The 15,448-nt window shown below is 55.2% G+C and overlaps 2 protein-coding genes and 1 long non-coding RNA gene across 8 annotated transcripts in view; 1 reads left to right on the forward strand and 2 right to left on the reverse strand.

Annotated features, from left to right (window-relative positions):
* AKNA (AT-hook transcription factor) overlaps positions 1-10,624 on the reverse strand; it is a 55,042-nt gene extending 44,418 nt beyond the window's left edge. For 2 of the 3 annotated variants that reach the window (XM_042913976.1, XM_042913977.1), the window contains exon 1: positions 826-1,470. The gene's annotated coding sequence lies outside the window, so the exon portion shown is untranslated. Of the gene's footprint in view, positions 1-825; positions 1,471-10,544 lie in introns of those variants that run through there. The other variant, XM_042913978.1, reaches the window with a different exon arrangement.
* Positions 8,019-13,607, forward strand: LOC122205545. The gene is made up of 3 exons (XR_006196129.1): positions 8,019-9,666; positions 10,789-11,022; positions 12,357-13,607. It is a non-coding gene; the product is annotated as an uncharacterized LOC122205545 (long non-coding RNA).
* An 88-nt stretch (positions 13,608-13,695) lies between these two features.
* WHRN (whirlin) overlaps positions 13,696-15,448 on the reverse strand; it is a 95,815-nt gene continuing 94,062 nt past the window's right edge. For all 4 annotated transcript variants that reach the window (XM_042912529.1, XM_042912528.1, XM_042912527.1 and 1 more), the window contains one exon: positions 13,696-15,203. In XM_042912529.1, the coding sequence (XP_042768463.1) occupies positions 15,021-15,203 (183 nt within the window). In that variant the 3' untranslated portion in view covers positions 13,696-15,020. The remainder of the gene's footprint in view (positions 15,204-15,448) is intronic.

Consider the following 15,448-nt stretch of genomic DNA (forward strand, 5'->3'; position numbering starts at 1 on the left):
ATGGCTGGCTCTCCCAAGACCTCGCACACAGGAAACGCAGCCAGGGATTTAGACCCAGGGACCATGACTGGGAAACCAAGTCCATCAGACTCGGGGTGAGGACAGGAGGAAGGGGAAGGAAAACTCCCCATATCAAGTGCCTGGGCCCCTCCAAAAGGGCTGAGCTCAGAGCCCCAAACTCAGCTGCCCTCCCTGAGCAGCTGGCAGGGCACAGACCTACTGTACTCAAGAGGTTCCCACCAAAAAACTAATCCCTTGAGGAAGCACCAGCTGGATGTACCCCCTCCTGCCCCCAGCTCTCTCCACATCAGAGGCCGAGGAGAAAGAGGAAGGGTACCCTGGCCGCTGCGGACTCTAGCCCCGCCTGCCTGAAGAGCCGGGCTGTGTCTGCTCCTCTCTTGGCCCTTACACACCACGGAAGGGGCCGCTGTTTAGTGGGGACCCCCCTGCTGCCTCCTGGCCTGCCCCTCATCTGAGCATCACCTTTGAGGCCCCTTAGCAGCCCAGGGACTAACTCTGCGTGTGCTGATTAGGACACCCCAGACACAGAAAGGGACCAGTGCTTGTCCAAGTTCACAGAGATCAGAATCAGAGCTCGGACTAGAGCTCAGACTGGGATCCAGCACCCGGAAGCTTGAAGAAATCCCCCTGAAACCCACCCATGCCCCGGGGGCCAGTCTCCCTGAGCTGGGAGAGAAGTAGTAACAGCTGCCACAGCTGTAACTTCCTGGCTGGGCTGGTCCAGCTGCCCTGACTGTCCCAGAGAGTCTGTGACTGGCCAGCCCAGAGGGAAGGCGGCCTCCCCTGCCCTCCTCACTCCCTTACCTCTCTTGGGCTCCACCACCATCCTGCTGGCCCAGGCTCAGGGGACCTGCCTGTGAGGTCTTTGTTCCAAACCTGGGGAGCCCCCCGCCTCCATGGCGCCCTGGCCCGCCTCCAGGCTGCTCTGCCAGCCCGAGCTGCTGCTCACAGACAAGCATCGCTCCCCACCTCTCCCCGCCCCTGCTGCGGCTGAGGCCGCCTCGCCTGGGCAGGAAGCGCCCAGCCTGATTTCCTACAAGTGTTTGTCAGAAGGAGGGGGTTTGTCTGCGTGCAGAGTGAGAGTCAGCAGGAGGAGCTTAACCCCTTGCGAGCTCTCTGCGGGTTGGATCTCACAGCCCAGGAAAGGACGGCAGAGTCTCCCGACATCAGGGATTGGGGCCGTCTTAGCCAAAGTACAGACCGATGACACTGAGGTTCCAGGGAAGGTCAAAGGCTTGGCCAAGGTCACACAGCATGCTGAGCCTGGAAGGAGGCCTCAACAGCTGCAACCTCTGGGAGCTTTTTCTGTAGCCCTTACCCTCTAGGGCATGACCTTGGCTGAGGCTCCCTCCCTCCCCAGGCCCTGGTGCTCACCTGCACAATGGGAGCTCACACTGGATGCTTGCTTGGCACCCTTGCAGCTCTGATTTCCTGTCCTGCCTTCCATCCTGCAACCCAATACCTTAGGGAGGCTGCAGCAATGCCTGCCATCCCCCCACCCCCGGCCCCCAACCCCGTCCTCACCCTAAGCTGGGCCTGTAGCTACAGTGGGATTTTGTAGGCAGCACTGGAGGTGGGGAAGTGACTGATCGGGTGAATGTCCCCTGTTGTCCCCAGAGCTAATCAGAGGGCAAGCTACCTTTCCCCACGTTTCCCTCATCCCATTCATTCATTTGACAGGTAGTTGCGGAGCTCCTCCTGTCCGCTGGGTGCTTTTCACGGTACTGGGAACATGGCAAGGTGCAAGACAGGCCAAGTCCTTGCTCCACTCCAATAAACACAGCCGGTAAACGAACATGGAGAGGGATGGATAAGACCGACAAGGGTGGGATGGAGCCCTGATCCATATCCCAGGCTGCTTTTGGTAAGCCTGATGCCTGCGGCTGACTCAGACCAACAGAATCAGTCTCTGGACATCCGCCACGTTAAAGTGTCCCAGGTGACCAGGATATGTGGCCCGGGTCAAGAATCTGCGGCTCAGAGAGTAAGGGGTTGGAGAGGAGGGTTTGGGGATGGCCAGGAAGGTTTCCTTGAGAAGGTGACATTCGAACAAGGGACTGAAGACAGAGGCCGGAGTAAGTCACAGGAAAGGCCGGCAGCAGAGTATTCTGGAAGGGCAAGTGCAGAGGGCCAGGTGGGAACCAGCTGGGCTTTCCCTGAGAACAGCAGAGCTGCGTCCCCAGAGGAGAGCGAGCGAAGAGGGAGAGGCAGGAGTGGGGGCATGGCCCCATGGAGGATCCAGGGGTTCTGATTCAGGAAACAAAAAGAAAAAGGAAAAAATCTGGCGTCTATTGTCCAAAAAACGATTCTCCAGGCAATTCTGATGAGCAGCCAGATTTGAAGGGAAGGAAAATGGGTCCTGAGTCAGTGCAGAGCCCCACCTCTCGCTAGCTCTGTGACCTGGGAGACTTCACCGCCCTCAGCCTGTTTCTTCATCTGTAAAACAGGGATAAGAAGTGTGGCCCCCCCACCGGGCGGCTGCCAGGATTCAATGAGTTAAGACCTGCGAAGCGTACAGCTGGGGGCCTGGAACACGAATGAATGAACGAATGAACGAACAAATGAAGGAATAAGGAATGGACTTTCCTAAGGTTAGTTTGTGAGTATCTGGCAAAGCCAGAGCTAGAACCAGATGCCCTCATCCCAGCGATCACCCCACCCCTCCAGCCTCTTCCCTGCCTTCTGCACACATCTGGGTGGTAAGGCTCTCCCCGCAGCCCCCAGCCCGATGTGGAGCAGGGCCAGACCCTAATGAGGCCCCGCCTGCCAGTTCTGGTGACCATGTGGGCCATTGTGCGAGGGGCGGGCTTCCCTGACGGCCCGTCACTCACTCACCCTCCCTCCCTGGTCATTAACCCAGGCAGCCCTGCCATCAAGGCCAGGTGGCTGCCTCAGCTAGACACGCCCCACGGCCCCCAGATAACCCCAAATCCATCTTAGGGGCAGCCGCCTAACACCAAGGAAAGCAGCACACTGGTCCACCTCCCTGTGTCCCCCCCCTCCCCCCGGCCCCCCAAGTCTCACCAGTGCTCCTCCCTGCCTTTACTTGTGCTGCGCCCCCTCCTGGCACACCATCTCCCCCCACGGGCCAAATTCTGCTTAAAGCAACACATCCCACAGTGACCTCAGGACACCGCCACCCTCCAAAGCTGCCCCATCTCTTGCCCAGGTGCGCAAACACAAGTGACCGTCGTTCTGGACATCTCCCTCTCCCTTACAGCCCGTGAACGGTCCATCATCGACTCCTATCGGTTTCATTGCCTCAGTCTCAGCAGAACCTGCTCCATCACCGCATCCACACGTGGCCTCTCCTGGAAAGCTCTGGGGCCCCTCCAATCCATTCCTCGCCACCCTGAACCACTGCAATCGTTCCAAAACAAAAGCGTGCAAACATGGTCCATCTGTGCTGGAAACACTCCTGTCCTGCCCGCTGCTCTGAGAAAGAAGTGAAGAAGGTGCTGGTCCAGCCTCTCCCTGCTCCCCCCTCTCCACCCTCCTCAGGGTGCTCCCCACTGTTCCTAGGACAAACTCAACCCCACCACTTCTCCCTGGGAACTTCTAGGCAACCTGTAGATCTTAGCCCCCACGTGCCCTCCTCGGGGATCCATTTGGAATTAGACCTCAGGTCTGTCTTCCTGGTGACAGGAACTCTGAAGTGCTCACCATTATATCCCCAGTGCCCAGCACGGGGCTTGACACACAGTAGAAGCACAGTAAATACACGCTGGATGATCTACTGAATCTAGCCAGTTGCCCATGCGGTGGCTGTGGCCCTCACAGCAAGCCAGTTAGGCTGGTGTGACATGCCCATTTTACAGGTGGGTAAACAGAGGCTCAGAGAGCCCAAGGAACCTGCCTGCAGTCACAAAGCTGGTGAGTGCCAGTAGAGATTGACGCCCACAATCATCCACCTCTTAACAACAATGCTCGGTGTTCACACCACTGCAGCCTGCAGAGATCGTTAATATCTGTGCACGATAAAATTGGGCGGAGAGCTTATTACCAACTAACTGCAATTCACTAAGCCAACGTTCTAAATCGACAATGAAGTTCTCGTTCCACACAGAGCCTTTCAGGGGCTTTTTCTTTTAAGTTTATTTATTTATTATTTTGAGAGAGACGGGGAAAGGGGCGAGAGAGAAGGGGAGAGAGGATCCCAAGCAGGCTCCACGCTATCAGCTCAGAACCTGATGCCGAGCTCGAACTCACGGACTGGGTGTGAGATCAAGACCTGAGCCGAAATCAAGAGTCGGATGCTTAACTGACTGAGGCACCCAGACGCCCTCAGGGGCTTTTCTAAACTGCTTTCTTGTCCTTCATTGCACAAGATGCTTCAAGAATAGCCTTGGGAAATGGGCAGGACAGGAGCCCGATCTCGTTTACAGGTAAGGAAACTGAGACCCAGAGATGGGGAAGGGATTAGGTTCTGGTCACCCAACAAAAACAAAGCAACAGCAAAATCCTTTGGTCCCCAGCCTTGAGTACTTTTTTTTTTTTTTTTTTTTTTAATTTATTTTTGGGACAGAGAGAGACAGAGCATGAACGGGGGAGGGGCAGAGAGAGAGGGAGACACAGAATCAGAAACAGGCTCCAGGCTCCGAGCCATCAGCCCAGAGCCTGACGCGGGGCTCGAACTCACGGACTGCGAGATCGTGACCTGGCTGAAGTTGGACGCTTAACCGACTGCACCACCCAGGCGCCCCTTGAGTACTTTTACCAGAAGCGTGCCCACGCCCTGCTGAATCTGCACAAGCCTGCCTCCTGGCCGCAGGGGCCCAGCAAGCCTTTGGCCATTTGTCCCCTCTAGCCCCTGGGTCGTGAGGCTCCAGCACCTCGAAGGCCATCCTCAACCACCTTCCTACTGCCCATCACTCAGCCATCGGCTCCCCGCCCTCCATCCACATTCCCTCTTGAGCCCCACCTAATTGCCCAGCGTGGTAACCAGAATGGAAGGTAGGTCTGCCTTTCTCCAAGTCTTCTGGTGCGGCCCAGGACATGGCTTGGGACTGGGATGGGCCTTGCTCATTGGGGTGACCTACCCTGAACACAACGTCCCGAGCCCCAGAGATACAGCGAGGCCACAGGGCTTTCCAGCCATTGGGGGGAAATTGGGGACTGGCAGCTTCAGAATTCATGGGGACTCCCTTCCTTAGGAAAGAAATGAACCCCCCCCCCCAGGTCATCCACTCCTTCTGGCCCAGGCTGCTGAATTTACCCTGTATTTAAAGCCCGCAGGGAATTTGGGTGGTAGGTGAGCTGGCCAAGAAGAACTGGGGAAGCAGAGACCCATGTGACAGCCTGAGTGTCACTGAACAAGTGCCTTCCCCTCTCTTAGCCTGGAAATCTTGAGGCTTGATGAGATTACTTCTGAGGTTGTCAGAAATAACCTTCTAGCACTAAATCTCCTGGGTTCTTTGATTCCACTTGCCAACACCGGTAGAAACGCCATGGTGATGGGAGGCTGCAAGGCACAGGGGCTTCTGGAACATGTGCTTTATGGGCAGAGATCTCCAGCTTCTCTTTGAAACCTGTGTGGCCTTGGGCAAGTGGCTTAACCTCTCTGAACCCCAGATTTCTTTTCTGTAAAATGGGGGTAATACGGACTTCACAGAATTGTTGGGATGATAAATGAGGCTATGGGCCTAAAGTCCTGGCCCACAGCCCAGCTGGCACAGAGCTCATGAATAAATGACTTTGGCCATACCCGTGAAACGCCCATATGGCCTGCTCCCTGCAGGACTGAGTTTAATTTTCCTGGCTCTGGAGCTCCCCTAAGATCAGCCACAGACCTCTTCTGGGTCTTCGACAGAAAAAGGGATGGCCACCTCTTCCAAGTGCAGAGAAATGCTGTCATTTCCCTGTGGCCCTCTTCCCTGTGGCCTCCAAACGATCCCAGGGCTCGCCAATCCAGATAGAAACCGTGTATTCGCCCTGAAGAGTTAAGGAGGGGAGGATGCGGGCCTTCCTCAGCCAACCTCCGCATGGGCGATGAGGAGGGTGTGGCCATACGAGCAAAACACACATACGCATAAGCACTTACACACACACACACACACACACACCCTTAAATTCACGCTCCATGAAAAGCGTCCACCAAAAAAAGGTGAATGCATTGCTAACAGCAAGACGTTATTGCACACCTATCACGTAAAGGCCTTTCCGTGGATTAGGATGTCATCATTTAATCCTTACGCCAATCCAAGGAGGCAAGAAGTATTCTCCCCATGTCACAGGAGAGGAAGCTGGCTTTGAACCACGCCGTGCGAATCTAGACAGTACAGTCTTCTGTATCTGTGACCGAACCTTGCAGTACGTGAAAAGATTGAAAGCAACCTCGGTGTCCAACCTTAGGGGACCACTGAAATAAATTATGATGTTTCTGCTCAAAGGAGCATCATGCAGCTGTCACCGGTCCTATTGTGGAAGGATATACAGTGGCGTAGAAGAGACACGCTGAGTGAGCCGGTTATCAAATCATCTGTATCTAGTTTGAGCCCATTACATACAAAGAACAACAGTTAACATGTGGAGGAAGAGAAGGAAACGAGGGAGGGAAACAGAGAGTGGGGGGGGGGGGGAGTGAGCCACAATGTTTATAGTAATTAGTACTAGGTAATACAACTATAGCCAAGTTTACTCTTTCTCCTTATGTGTGTTTTCCAAAAATAACAGCTGCTTTAAAAATAAGAGTAAAATGAAGATTCGCTGTTCTTATACCCCCTCCCCCCCACCACACACACATGCCACCACGGCAGACCTGTGTAGTGGCTTCATTCTGACGAGACCTTGGGCATGCCCTGCCTCAGGTTCCCTGCCAGTGCAAGTCAGGAAGAGCGGTTAGGTGCTTTGGGGCCCTTTGGAGCGCTGACGCCCTGTGATATTCTGTAATTCCCATCCCGCACTTTCTGTCTTCCTCTTTTTTATTTAACAGTTCTTATTTATTTATTTTGAGAGAGAGGGAGCACAAGTGGGGGAGGAGCAGAGAGGGAGAATCCCCAGCAGGCCCCGCACTGTCAGCACAGAGCTGGACGTGGGGCTTGAACCCACAAACCATGAGATCATGACCTGAGCCAACACCAAGAGTCAGACACCCAACCAACTGAGCGACCCAGGTGCCCCACCCCCCTTCCTCTTTTTAAGCTCTGATACGACAGGCTCTTTTCTGCACATGTAGTCATTTATGCAACATGTGGCAACATATGAAAATCATAAAAGGGAAGGGAAGTGATCCTAGCCTTACCCACTCAACATTTTCGGGCATGGCATGTGTTGATCAGATTCTCATAACCAGGCATTTAACAGATGAGGAAAGGCCCGGAGAGGTTGTAAGAGTCGCCCATAGTCCCACAGCACATGACAAGCAGAGCTGGGTCTGTACACAGCCACAAGCACAGCATTACCCTCCAAATGACCCCTTGACCTAGTGGGGCTCTGAGTGCAGCCTCCTGGCACCTGAGGCCCCTCCCGGTCCTTGGCCTTTGGCTGTGGACTCAAGACTCCAAGAAGACTGCCAGCTGGGCAACCCACTCTGGCCCTGATCCCCAGCCTCTCCCCTAGAACAGGGGATTCTGGCAAGGATCTAGGGGCTCATGGGGGATCAGGCCTGGGAGCAAGGGGTCGCTCTTGCCAAACACTGGAATGAAGGAGGGACCCAGGAATTAAAAATGCAAGGGGCTGGGGACAGAAAGGCCTGGATCCAGATCTGGTGGCTCTTCCAGACCCCTCTGATGCCCTCAACCACAGACTGAAGGTAACTGAAGGCATGTGCATGCAAAGTAACGGGACAATGTGTGCACACGGCCTGGCACACAGGACGTTTTCGGGAAACACGGCGGGGGCGGGGAAGGGGAGGGCGGGGGGGCGGGGCGCTCTGAGCCTCCTCCTGGCTCCCAGGTCTGTTAGTGCCTCTTGCCACTGGCCCGGCCCCTGGCTCAGCCTCTAATCCCCTGGGCACACGCTGCGGGCTAAATCTTCCCACAGCATCATTCTGGTCAAGGCTTTCCGTGCTTAAAGACCAACTGATGGCTGTTGTCACTTGGGGTTAAAGGCCAGACACCTTGGCCCCGAATTCAGGCTCAAACTGACCTGTTCCTAAGTCAGATGGCAGCTGCACTGCACAACTCACACGCCAGACGAGGCTCCCCGTGTCAGAAAGGTTTTCCTTCTCAAATACCACACTTTAGGGGAGCATTCGGCCTGGCACCCCTGGGGCCTCCTGCCCTACCAGGAACCCTCCACCTCCTAGCAGTGTTGGCTTTCTACCCTACAGTACCCTTTACATGTGGCTTTCTTAAAAAAAGAAAAAAGAAAAGAAAAAGCCTGATTTGTGGCCTGATCTGATTGCCATAGTGTAAATGCCCACATTATGGCCAATTTCAAGCTACCAATGTGGTATCACCAGCACAGCACCAGAGAGAGATGCACACGGTCAGCTCCCACAAGACGACATACCCCTGCACATCCCAAAGTAAGGGCCGACCAACCCCAAAGAAAAGCTGTGTGACCTCAGGTGAGTGACTTAAACTCTCTGAACCTCGGGCTTCTCATTTGTAAAAGGAGACCAGCAACAACACCCACTTCATGGCAACAATGTGAACACTAAGTGATAAAATCCAGGCGATCGACAACAATGCACTGAACACCTGCTATGTGTAGGGCTCTGTACTGGGTACCAAGAAGGTGACAAAAGTTCCTGCCCTCCCAGACCTCAGTCATTGCAGTAAAACCCGTGGCGCAGTGGCGAGAATATAGCATTCAGTAATCAGTAACTGTTATCAATATTATTGTTACTTCCTTTCTCTGGGCCTCAGTTTCCTCTTCTCCAGTAGGCACTGGAGTGCCTACTACCATTCCCATTTAACAGAGAGGAAAACTGAGGCTTTCAGAATGGAAGTCAGGCTGGGGATTGAAACCCAGGTCTTCTAACTCTCCATCTCCAGATCTGTCCCATCTCCCAGGACTGAGGAAACATAAAAAAGACCTGGCGTTTGCCTGGTGATTCAGCTAGATGCTTTAAAAATACTTTCTTCCCCCCTCCTGGGGATAAACTGAAAGGTCCTTGGCAGGCACCAGTTTCCAAAATACGGTCTCAGCATGACAGCGGCAGTGCGGGGACCATCCCCAGCATCTCTGGTAACCCCAGCCCTGGTGCTTCTGGCAGAGTGTTCAGACTGGTGGGAGCTGATGAAATCCCCTCGCAAGAAACAGCCTACATCACATGTTTCAGATGCAAACCACTGGACTTTGGGGAGGCAGAGGCCCCACGCGGGCACCTTCTCCTTCCTGGAGAAGAACTGGGAATAAAACTTGAATAGTCCCCAAAACACCAAGGGGTCTATCACCCTAAGCTAGACTTAAGCCCCCTCAGGTTCTGTTTTCTTGACAAAACAAAACCAACAGTCAAAGGGTAAAACCCACCAACGCCAGAGGAGGCGCCTGGTAAATTCTCTTGGGAAGTCCCTGGAGGTATCTAACCTCAGTCCTCCGTGCTTCGGTTTCAACAATTTCTTCTTCCGTTCTGGAGGACAGAAACAATGTCTCTTTTCTCTACAACCTGTCTCGGCTCAAAGCTCCAAAACAGCCGGGGCTTGTTATCAGCAACTTTCCCTCCCAACTTTATCACTGAGAAGAAGAAGCTTTTGAAAGGTAGGTAATGATCCTCTCCAACCTGTCGTTTCTTTCAACAATAGCGGGGGAAAGGATGAGGGAAGAGTCTCCTCCAAGGTCGCACGCCGCCGCGGGTGCCAGCGGCATCGCCCTGGGGAGAGGCCAGCTCTGCGCCTGCCCTGCTGTGCGCTTCGGGCAACACGCGCCCCTTCTCTCGGCCTCAGTCTCCCCATCTGTGTACTGAGAAAGGCTGGTCTCATTTCTCAGTCCATTCCAGTCCCTACCACTGTCGAGCTGCCCATCCTCACTGCTGGCCCTTGCTCTGCCTCCCTCCCCCTTGCCAAAAAGAGGAAAAGAAACTTGCGTTAGGCGTCCGGGGAGGGTGCGCGGCTCCGAGTTGTCAGGCGGCGCGGGTTGTTGCCTGGTGAACAAGAATCTCACACAAATCCCAGGACAGAGAAGTCCCACCTCCCCCGTAACCACAGCTACCCGGGCCACACCTCCAACCCAAACACGGCCCGAGGCCCCGCCAAGGACCACCCCCGATTCCCTCGGGACCTCTCCCCGCCCTGCGACCAGCCCCAGCTGGAGTGAGAGCAAAGGCCAACGCCCCCATTGTGCGGAGGTGGAGACTGAGGCCGGAGGTGGCGCCTGCGGAACCCCGCGGCCAGCCGGGTTAGGACTGGACACTGAACGCCGGTCCAGGACTCCCTCCCAGTTCCGGAGCGGCGATCGGTCTCCTTCCCGGGAGCGTGGGGTTTCCACGTGGGAGAGACAGAAAGCAGCGGCAGTCCCTGTGGATCGGAGCCCATCGGCGCGGTCCGCTCTCCTCCCCATTCCCCAGATCGAGAAACTGAGACCCAGCGAGGGACCGGCCCTAGCCCGGGACCCACCGCGAGCCCCACCCCGCGCCTCACCTGCCGGCGGTCGCAGCGCGCCCGTGGTTTCCTGGAGTTGAGCGGCAAACAAAGGCCTCCAATCCCGGTGCGGGGCGGGGCGGCGACTTTTTGCTTAATCCCCGAGGCGGGCCTGTGACGGGCGGGGAGGGCCCAGGGAGGCGGGGCCTCTAGAAGCTCCACCAATCGCAGAGAGGCGGCCGCCTGCGGCCCGCCCCCAGGCATTCGGCCTGGGCTCCAGCCCTGAAAAGTTCACATCTGGCAGGTTCGTGTCCCTCCTGGAACCCGCCCGAGTGCCGACCGGAGTCTGAGGCCCAGAGCTGAGACATTTGTGCAAGCCCGCACAGAGCCACAGTGAGAAAGAAACCACAAACTTTCATAGCTGAAGCGGACTGCTTCACGACAGTATAATATTAGTAATAACGAACTTTTCTTGAGCACTTATCTGTCAAGAACTGTTGGGAGCTCTTCCTGTGCTCCGTCCTCTCCTGTGAGGTAGGTACGTATTGTCACTACTCTCTAAGCATATGCTTAGTGCAAACCAACATTGATTAGCAGGTGGGAGAACCCAGGTCTCCAGAGGGACAAGAGCTTGCCCAAAGTCCAGCAGTGAGTACAGGACAGAAATGATCCGTCGTCCACTGAGAGGTCACCTTGAAGGATGGTCGTGTAAAGTGTCAAACTGGCCTAGGCTTCCGCCCACTTCTGCCGCTGGCTACCACTAAAGGGATCCCTGACGCCAGCCTCACAGAGGTGCTGAGGGGAGGAAATAAAGAAAGCAGCAAACCCGGAAGAAAGAAATCAATGGCACTCATTTAAAGAGCCCCTCCACCAACGCTATTTCACTAGGAGTTGACTGCCCCCAAGGCAGGAAGACTCTTGCCGAGGACCTGCATCCATCTCTGTTGCAGTCAGTTCTCTGTCCTCCTGGCAGAAAGTTTTTCCCGGTTCTCCAGGGTGCCTGAGACTCCCTACACGCACCCAATAATAATCACAGCAGCAGTTTCTATTTTACTGAAAGTGTACTATGTGCCAGTGGCTAACATTTTAGCGAATCCTTCTAATAACCTACAAGCTAGGTTAATACTAGGCTCCTCATTTAAAGATGGCGAAACTGAGGCTCCGAGAGGTTAAATGACTTGCCCCAGATCACAGGGCCAGGAAATAGTAGAGGTGGAATTTGATCCCAGATGTCAGACTCTGAAGTGTGGACCCTTTGAGCGATGTCTTGTTCTCCATCCTTGTAATCCTCACGTTGGGCTATTCTATCCCTCACCCTCCTTTCTCCCAAGCAGAGGGAGCTCCAGGTAATTTGAAGGGCAACTTGGCACTTGCTTGGGCAGGCCCTGGCTCAGGCCCCAAACTCACCCTCTTCCTGCCTTCTTCATCTAGCAGCGAATTCTGAGACTCTCCAGCAGTACTGTCCCCACACCACCCCACCACCCCAATTCTGGCATCATGAATAAAGATGGGAGGGCCACAGGTACCTGTGGCCAGGGTGGACCTCTGACCCCTCCCTCCTCCATTATTCAAAGCCACCCTCGCCCATGGTTTGGGGTCCCTTCAGAAGACAGGAGGACACATGCTTGTCTTTGCTTTATGATGTGGACTTCAGGCAGCCATGGATCCGAATTTGGCCTCTACCACTCACTAGCTATATAACTTTGGGCAAGAAACTTGACCTTTCTAAGCCCACTGGCAAAGGAGTTTAAGTTTGTTTAAAATTCCATTGGGAGGGGGACCCTAATGCCCAATGGGCCACAGCCCTGGAGTTGGGCCGAAAAATTCTAGAAACAACAGTTCCAGAAATTTATTCTTGTCCTACTTTTTCAGAGTACAAACTTGGGGCAGTGGGCAGCAGCTGCCAGGCGCCCTCTTGTCTCCTGGAGTTGGACCGAGCGGAGAGATGGCCGGTTCAAGGCACCGGAGGTGGTCAGTGACTGGCCTGAAATTCACCATGGGCTGGTGATAGACGGATGCACAAGGTTCAGAACAAGATGCACGAGGACTAGAGACTGCAAAAGTTGTGGCATTCCTAAGGCCGGAGGACCCTTTGTTTGCCATGAGCATCATCCGGATTGCAGTCATCACCCTGGGGCTGACCCTGAGCCTGGTTCAGGGGCCCACACACGGCATCCCAACCTCCATCAGGGGCAAGTCGCAGTATCCCCACTGCGTTTGTTTCCTGAGGTTGTTGTAACGAATTGTCACCAGTTCATGGCTTAAGGCAGCCCTAATTTGTTCTCTTACAAAGAGAGGTCAGAAGTCCATGGTCAGTCTCAAGGGGCTGATGTCAAGGAGTTGATTTCCTTCTGCCTGCTCTGAGGGGAGAATCTCTTTCCCTGATTGTTCCAGTGTTTAGTGGCCACCTGTATTCCTGGCTAGTGGTCCCTCCCTCCATCTCCAGAGCACATCACAACCTCTGCTGCCCTCAGCACAGCACTGTTCCCTCCTCCGTGTCACGTCCCCCTCTGCCTCCCTCTTTCAAGGACCTTTGGGATTAGATTGGGCCCCGCCCAGAAAATCCAGCATAACCTCCCCATCTAAATGCCTGAACCCCATATGCCAAGTCCCTTTGCCATGTAAGGTAATGTTCACACGTTCCAGGAACCTGGATATCTTTGGGGCCATTATTCAGCCTGCCACACCCATTTTCCAGATGGGGAATTTGGGCCTAGAAAGGTGAGATCACTTACCTATGACCAGGCAGGATTTTGCATCCGATGCCTGGAGAGCTGGGGCCTGACAGCCAGGTGGGAGTTATTCCCTGCAGGGTTATTAGGACTGGGGAGGGGCCTAAAGAGTCCCCCAGGAGGGGCTGGGGCTTCAGGGATACTGGCTGCCTCAGAGGTCAAGTGGAATCCAGGCCTCTGGCCTCAGGTGGTCTCCTTGAGCTGGGGAGGTGATGGGGGCAGATGAAAGCAAGATCTGGTGCAGGTCTGTGGACTCAACTGCCCCTAACACATCTCTAGCTGACCTCTGGACACAGAGCTGGGCAAAGCAGGATTTCTCAAACTCTTCTTATCCCAGAGAAACCCTGGGGTTGAAGGAAATGGGCCCCAGGGGTGTAGCAGACCATTTTGTGCCCCCCTCCCTTCCCTGCCCTTCACCAAGTGTTTTTGCTTCTAACACCCCCATGCCCCACCCCCACCCCCCAACCCTGGCCCTTCCCTTGGCTCCTGAACAGCTTGGCCTGTACAGGTAAAGAATGGGATTGTGGTCGGGAATTTACTGTCTCTAACCCTTCCCCTCCCCCGACCTTGTGCAAAGACTGACAGCATGAAGGCCCTGTCACCTTGCCCTGAGTGGGGACAGTTCTGGACCCACCTTCTACTCTAGAGTCCCCTGTGGGATCACGCTGCAGCCACCCTCCCAGCTTCACCTCAAATCCCACCCTGCTCAGCTTTCTCCTTTTCCCCCTCCTGACTTGTCCACTCCCTTACTGGTCTGCCGTGGCAGCCTTTCCTTAACGAATCACTTGCATATAAATCCTCATCACAGAGTCGGCTTCTGGGACCCGCCCTGAGACAGGCCCCTCTCTGTGTGTTAAAGCATCCATGCACATTGTGCATTCTGCCCCATAACATACCTGTGCATTTTAATTTAAAGGTATTTTCTGTGAACAGCCTTCAGGTAATGTGCTCCAAGATGTGGGTGTGGTTCAGATGCCCCTGCACCCCCACGTGTGTCCCACATTGAGCCGTGGGGGGCAGAGGGAGAGGCTGGCGGGGTCTTGCTCTGGGTGTCTCCATCTGTCCTCCATCTGTCCATTAGAACCCCAGCCACAAAGGCAGGCCACACAGCACGCCGGACCCTAACCTTGTTCAGATTTCTTTATTGAAAAATTAAAGTCATAAGCTCTGTATATAAATACGCTCACATTGCTGGTCACCTGCAAGGCCTCTGGGGTAGGCTGGGGGTGCGGTGGGAAGCTGGGGGCTTGAGGCCCCCAGGGGTGAGGAGAGGGGAAATAAATAATAAATACCATGGGGGTGGATAAGGGGCCAGGAAGAAAGGGGGTGTGGAATGGGGGGGTTGCTTGACGCTTATTTGTGGCACTAAAGGTCCTGTGAGATGCCCCCCTGGCTGGGGGCTGTGTCTGTGAATCCTCACGTGGCCTCACTCCAGATAAAGGCTCGGACATCTGAGGATGGGCCAGGTGCTAGCTGGCGGGGAAGGGGGCACAGTGCCCCTTATCCAACCCAGAGTAACAGGTCCTGGCAGCCTCAGGTGGACTTCCTCTCCTTCCCGAACCCACGCTCATGCCGGGCATCTACTGTGTATACCGGGCATGGCACCAGATCCTGGCCCGACCTTCTGTTTGCCTCACCGGGCTTTCTTCTGGTTCTGGGCCAGCGGGCCGGGAAAGAGTGGGGGCGTGTCTTCCTGCTACCTGGCCACACAGTCCCGGCCCTCACGGAGCTTACTAGTGCCAGGAGGGAGGAGGGACTGGGGCCAGGGACTGGGCAGCAGTGGGAGGCCGTCGGGCCTCAGCCCCTAGAGCATCACATTGAACTCGGTGACCAGAAAGTCGATGTAGTCCCGCTCCTTGGTCTTGAAGGCCTCGGCGATGATGCGCGCAGCCTCTCGATGTTCCTTGCCCCGAAGCGTCAGCCCGTTCACCTCCAGGATCACATGGCCCACCTTGAGCTGCCCACAGTTGTGGGCTGAACCGCCTCGCTGCAGGGGCAAGACACAGGGCAGGGGCACGCGAGGCGCTCGAGGGCTGGCCGGGCTCTGACACCCACCGGGTCAGGCCCAACACCGCCAAGCAGGCTATCATCTAGGAGTCCGCTGCCCTGATTAGGAAAACTGAGGCTCAGTGAGGGCAGAGGGCTGGATCTGCCGGGGTGGAAGAACTCTGAGAGGCTGAGAAAGGGGCCTTTGGGGGTGGGGACAGATGATCAAGTGGGGCCCGCGGAGAC

This window comes from Panthera leo, chromosome D4 (genome assembly GCF_018350215.1).
Source record: "Panthera leo isolate Ple1 chromosome D4, P.leo_Ple1_pat1.1, whole genome shotgun sequence".
NCBI classification, from domain to species: domain Eukaryota; kingdom Metazoa; phylum Chordata; class Mammalia; order Carnivora; family Felidae; genus Panthera; species Panthera leo.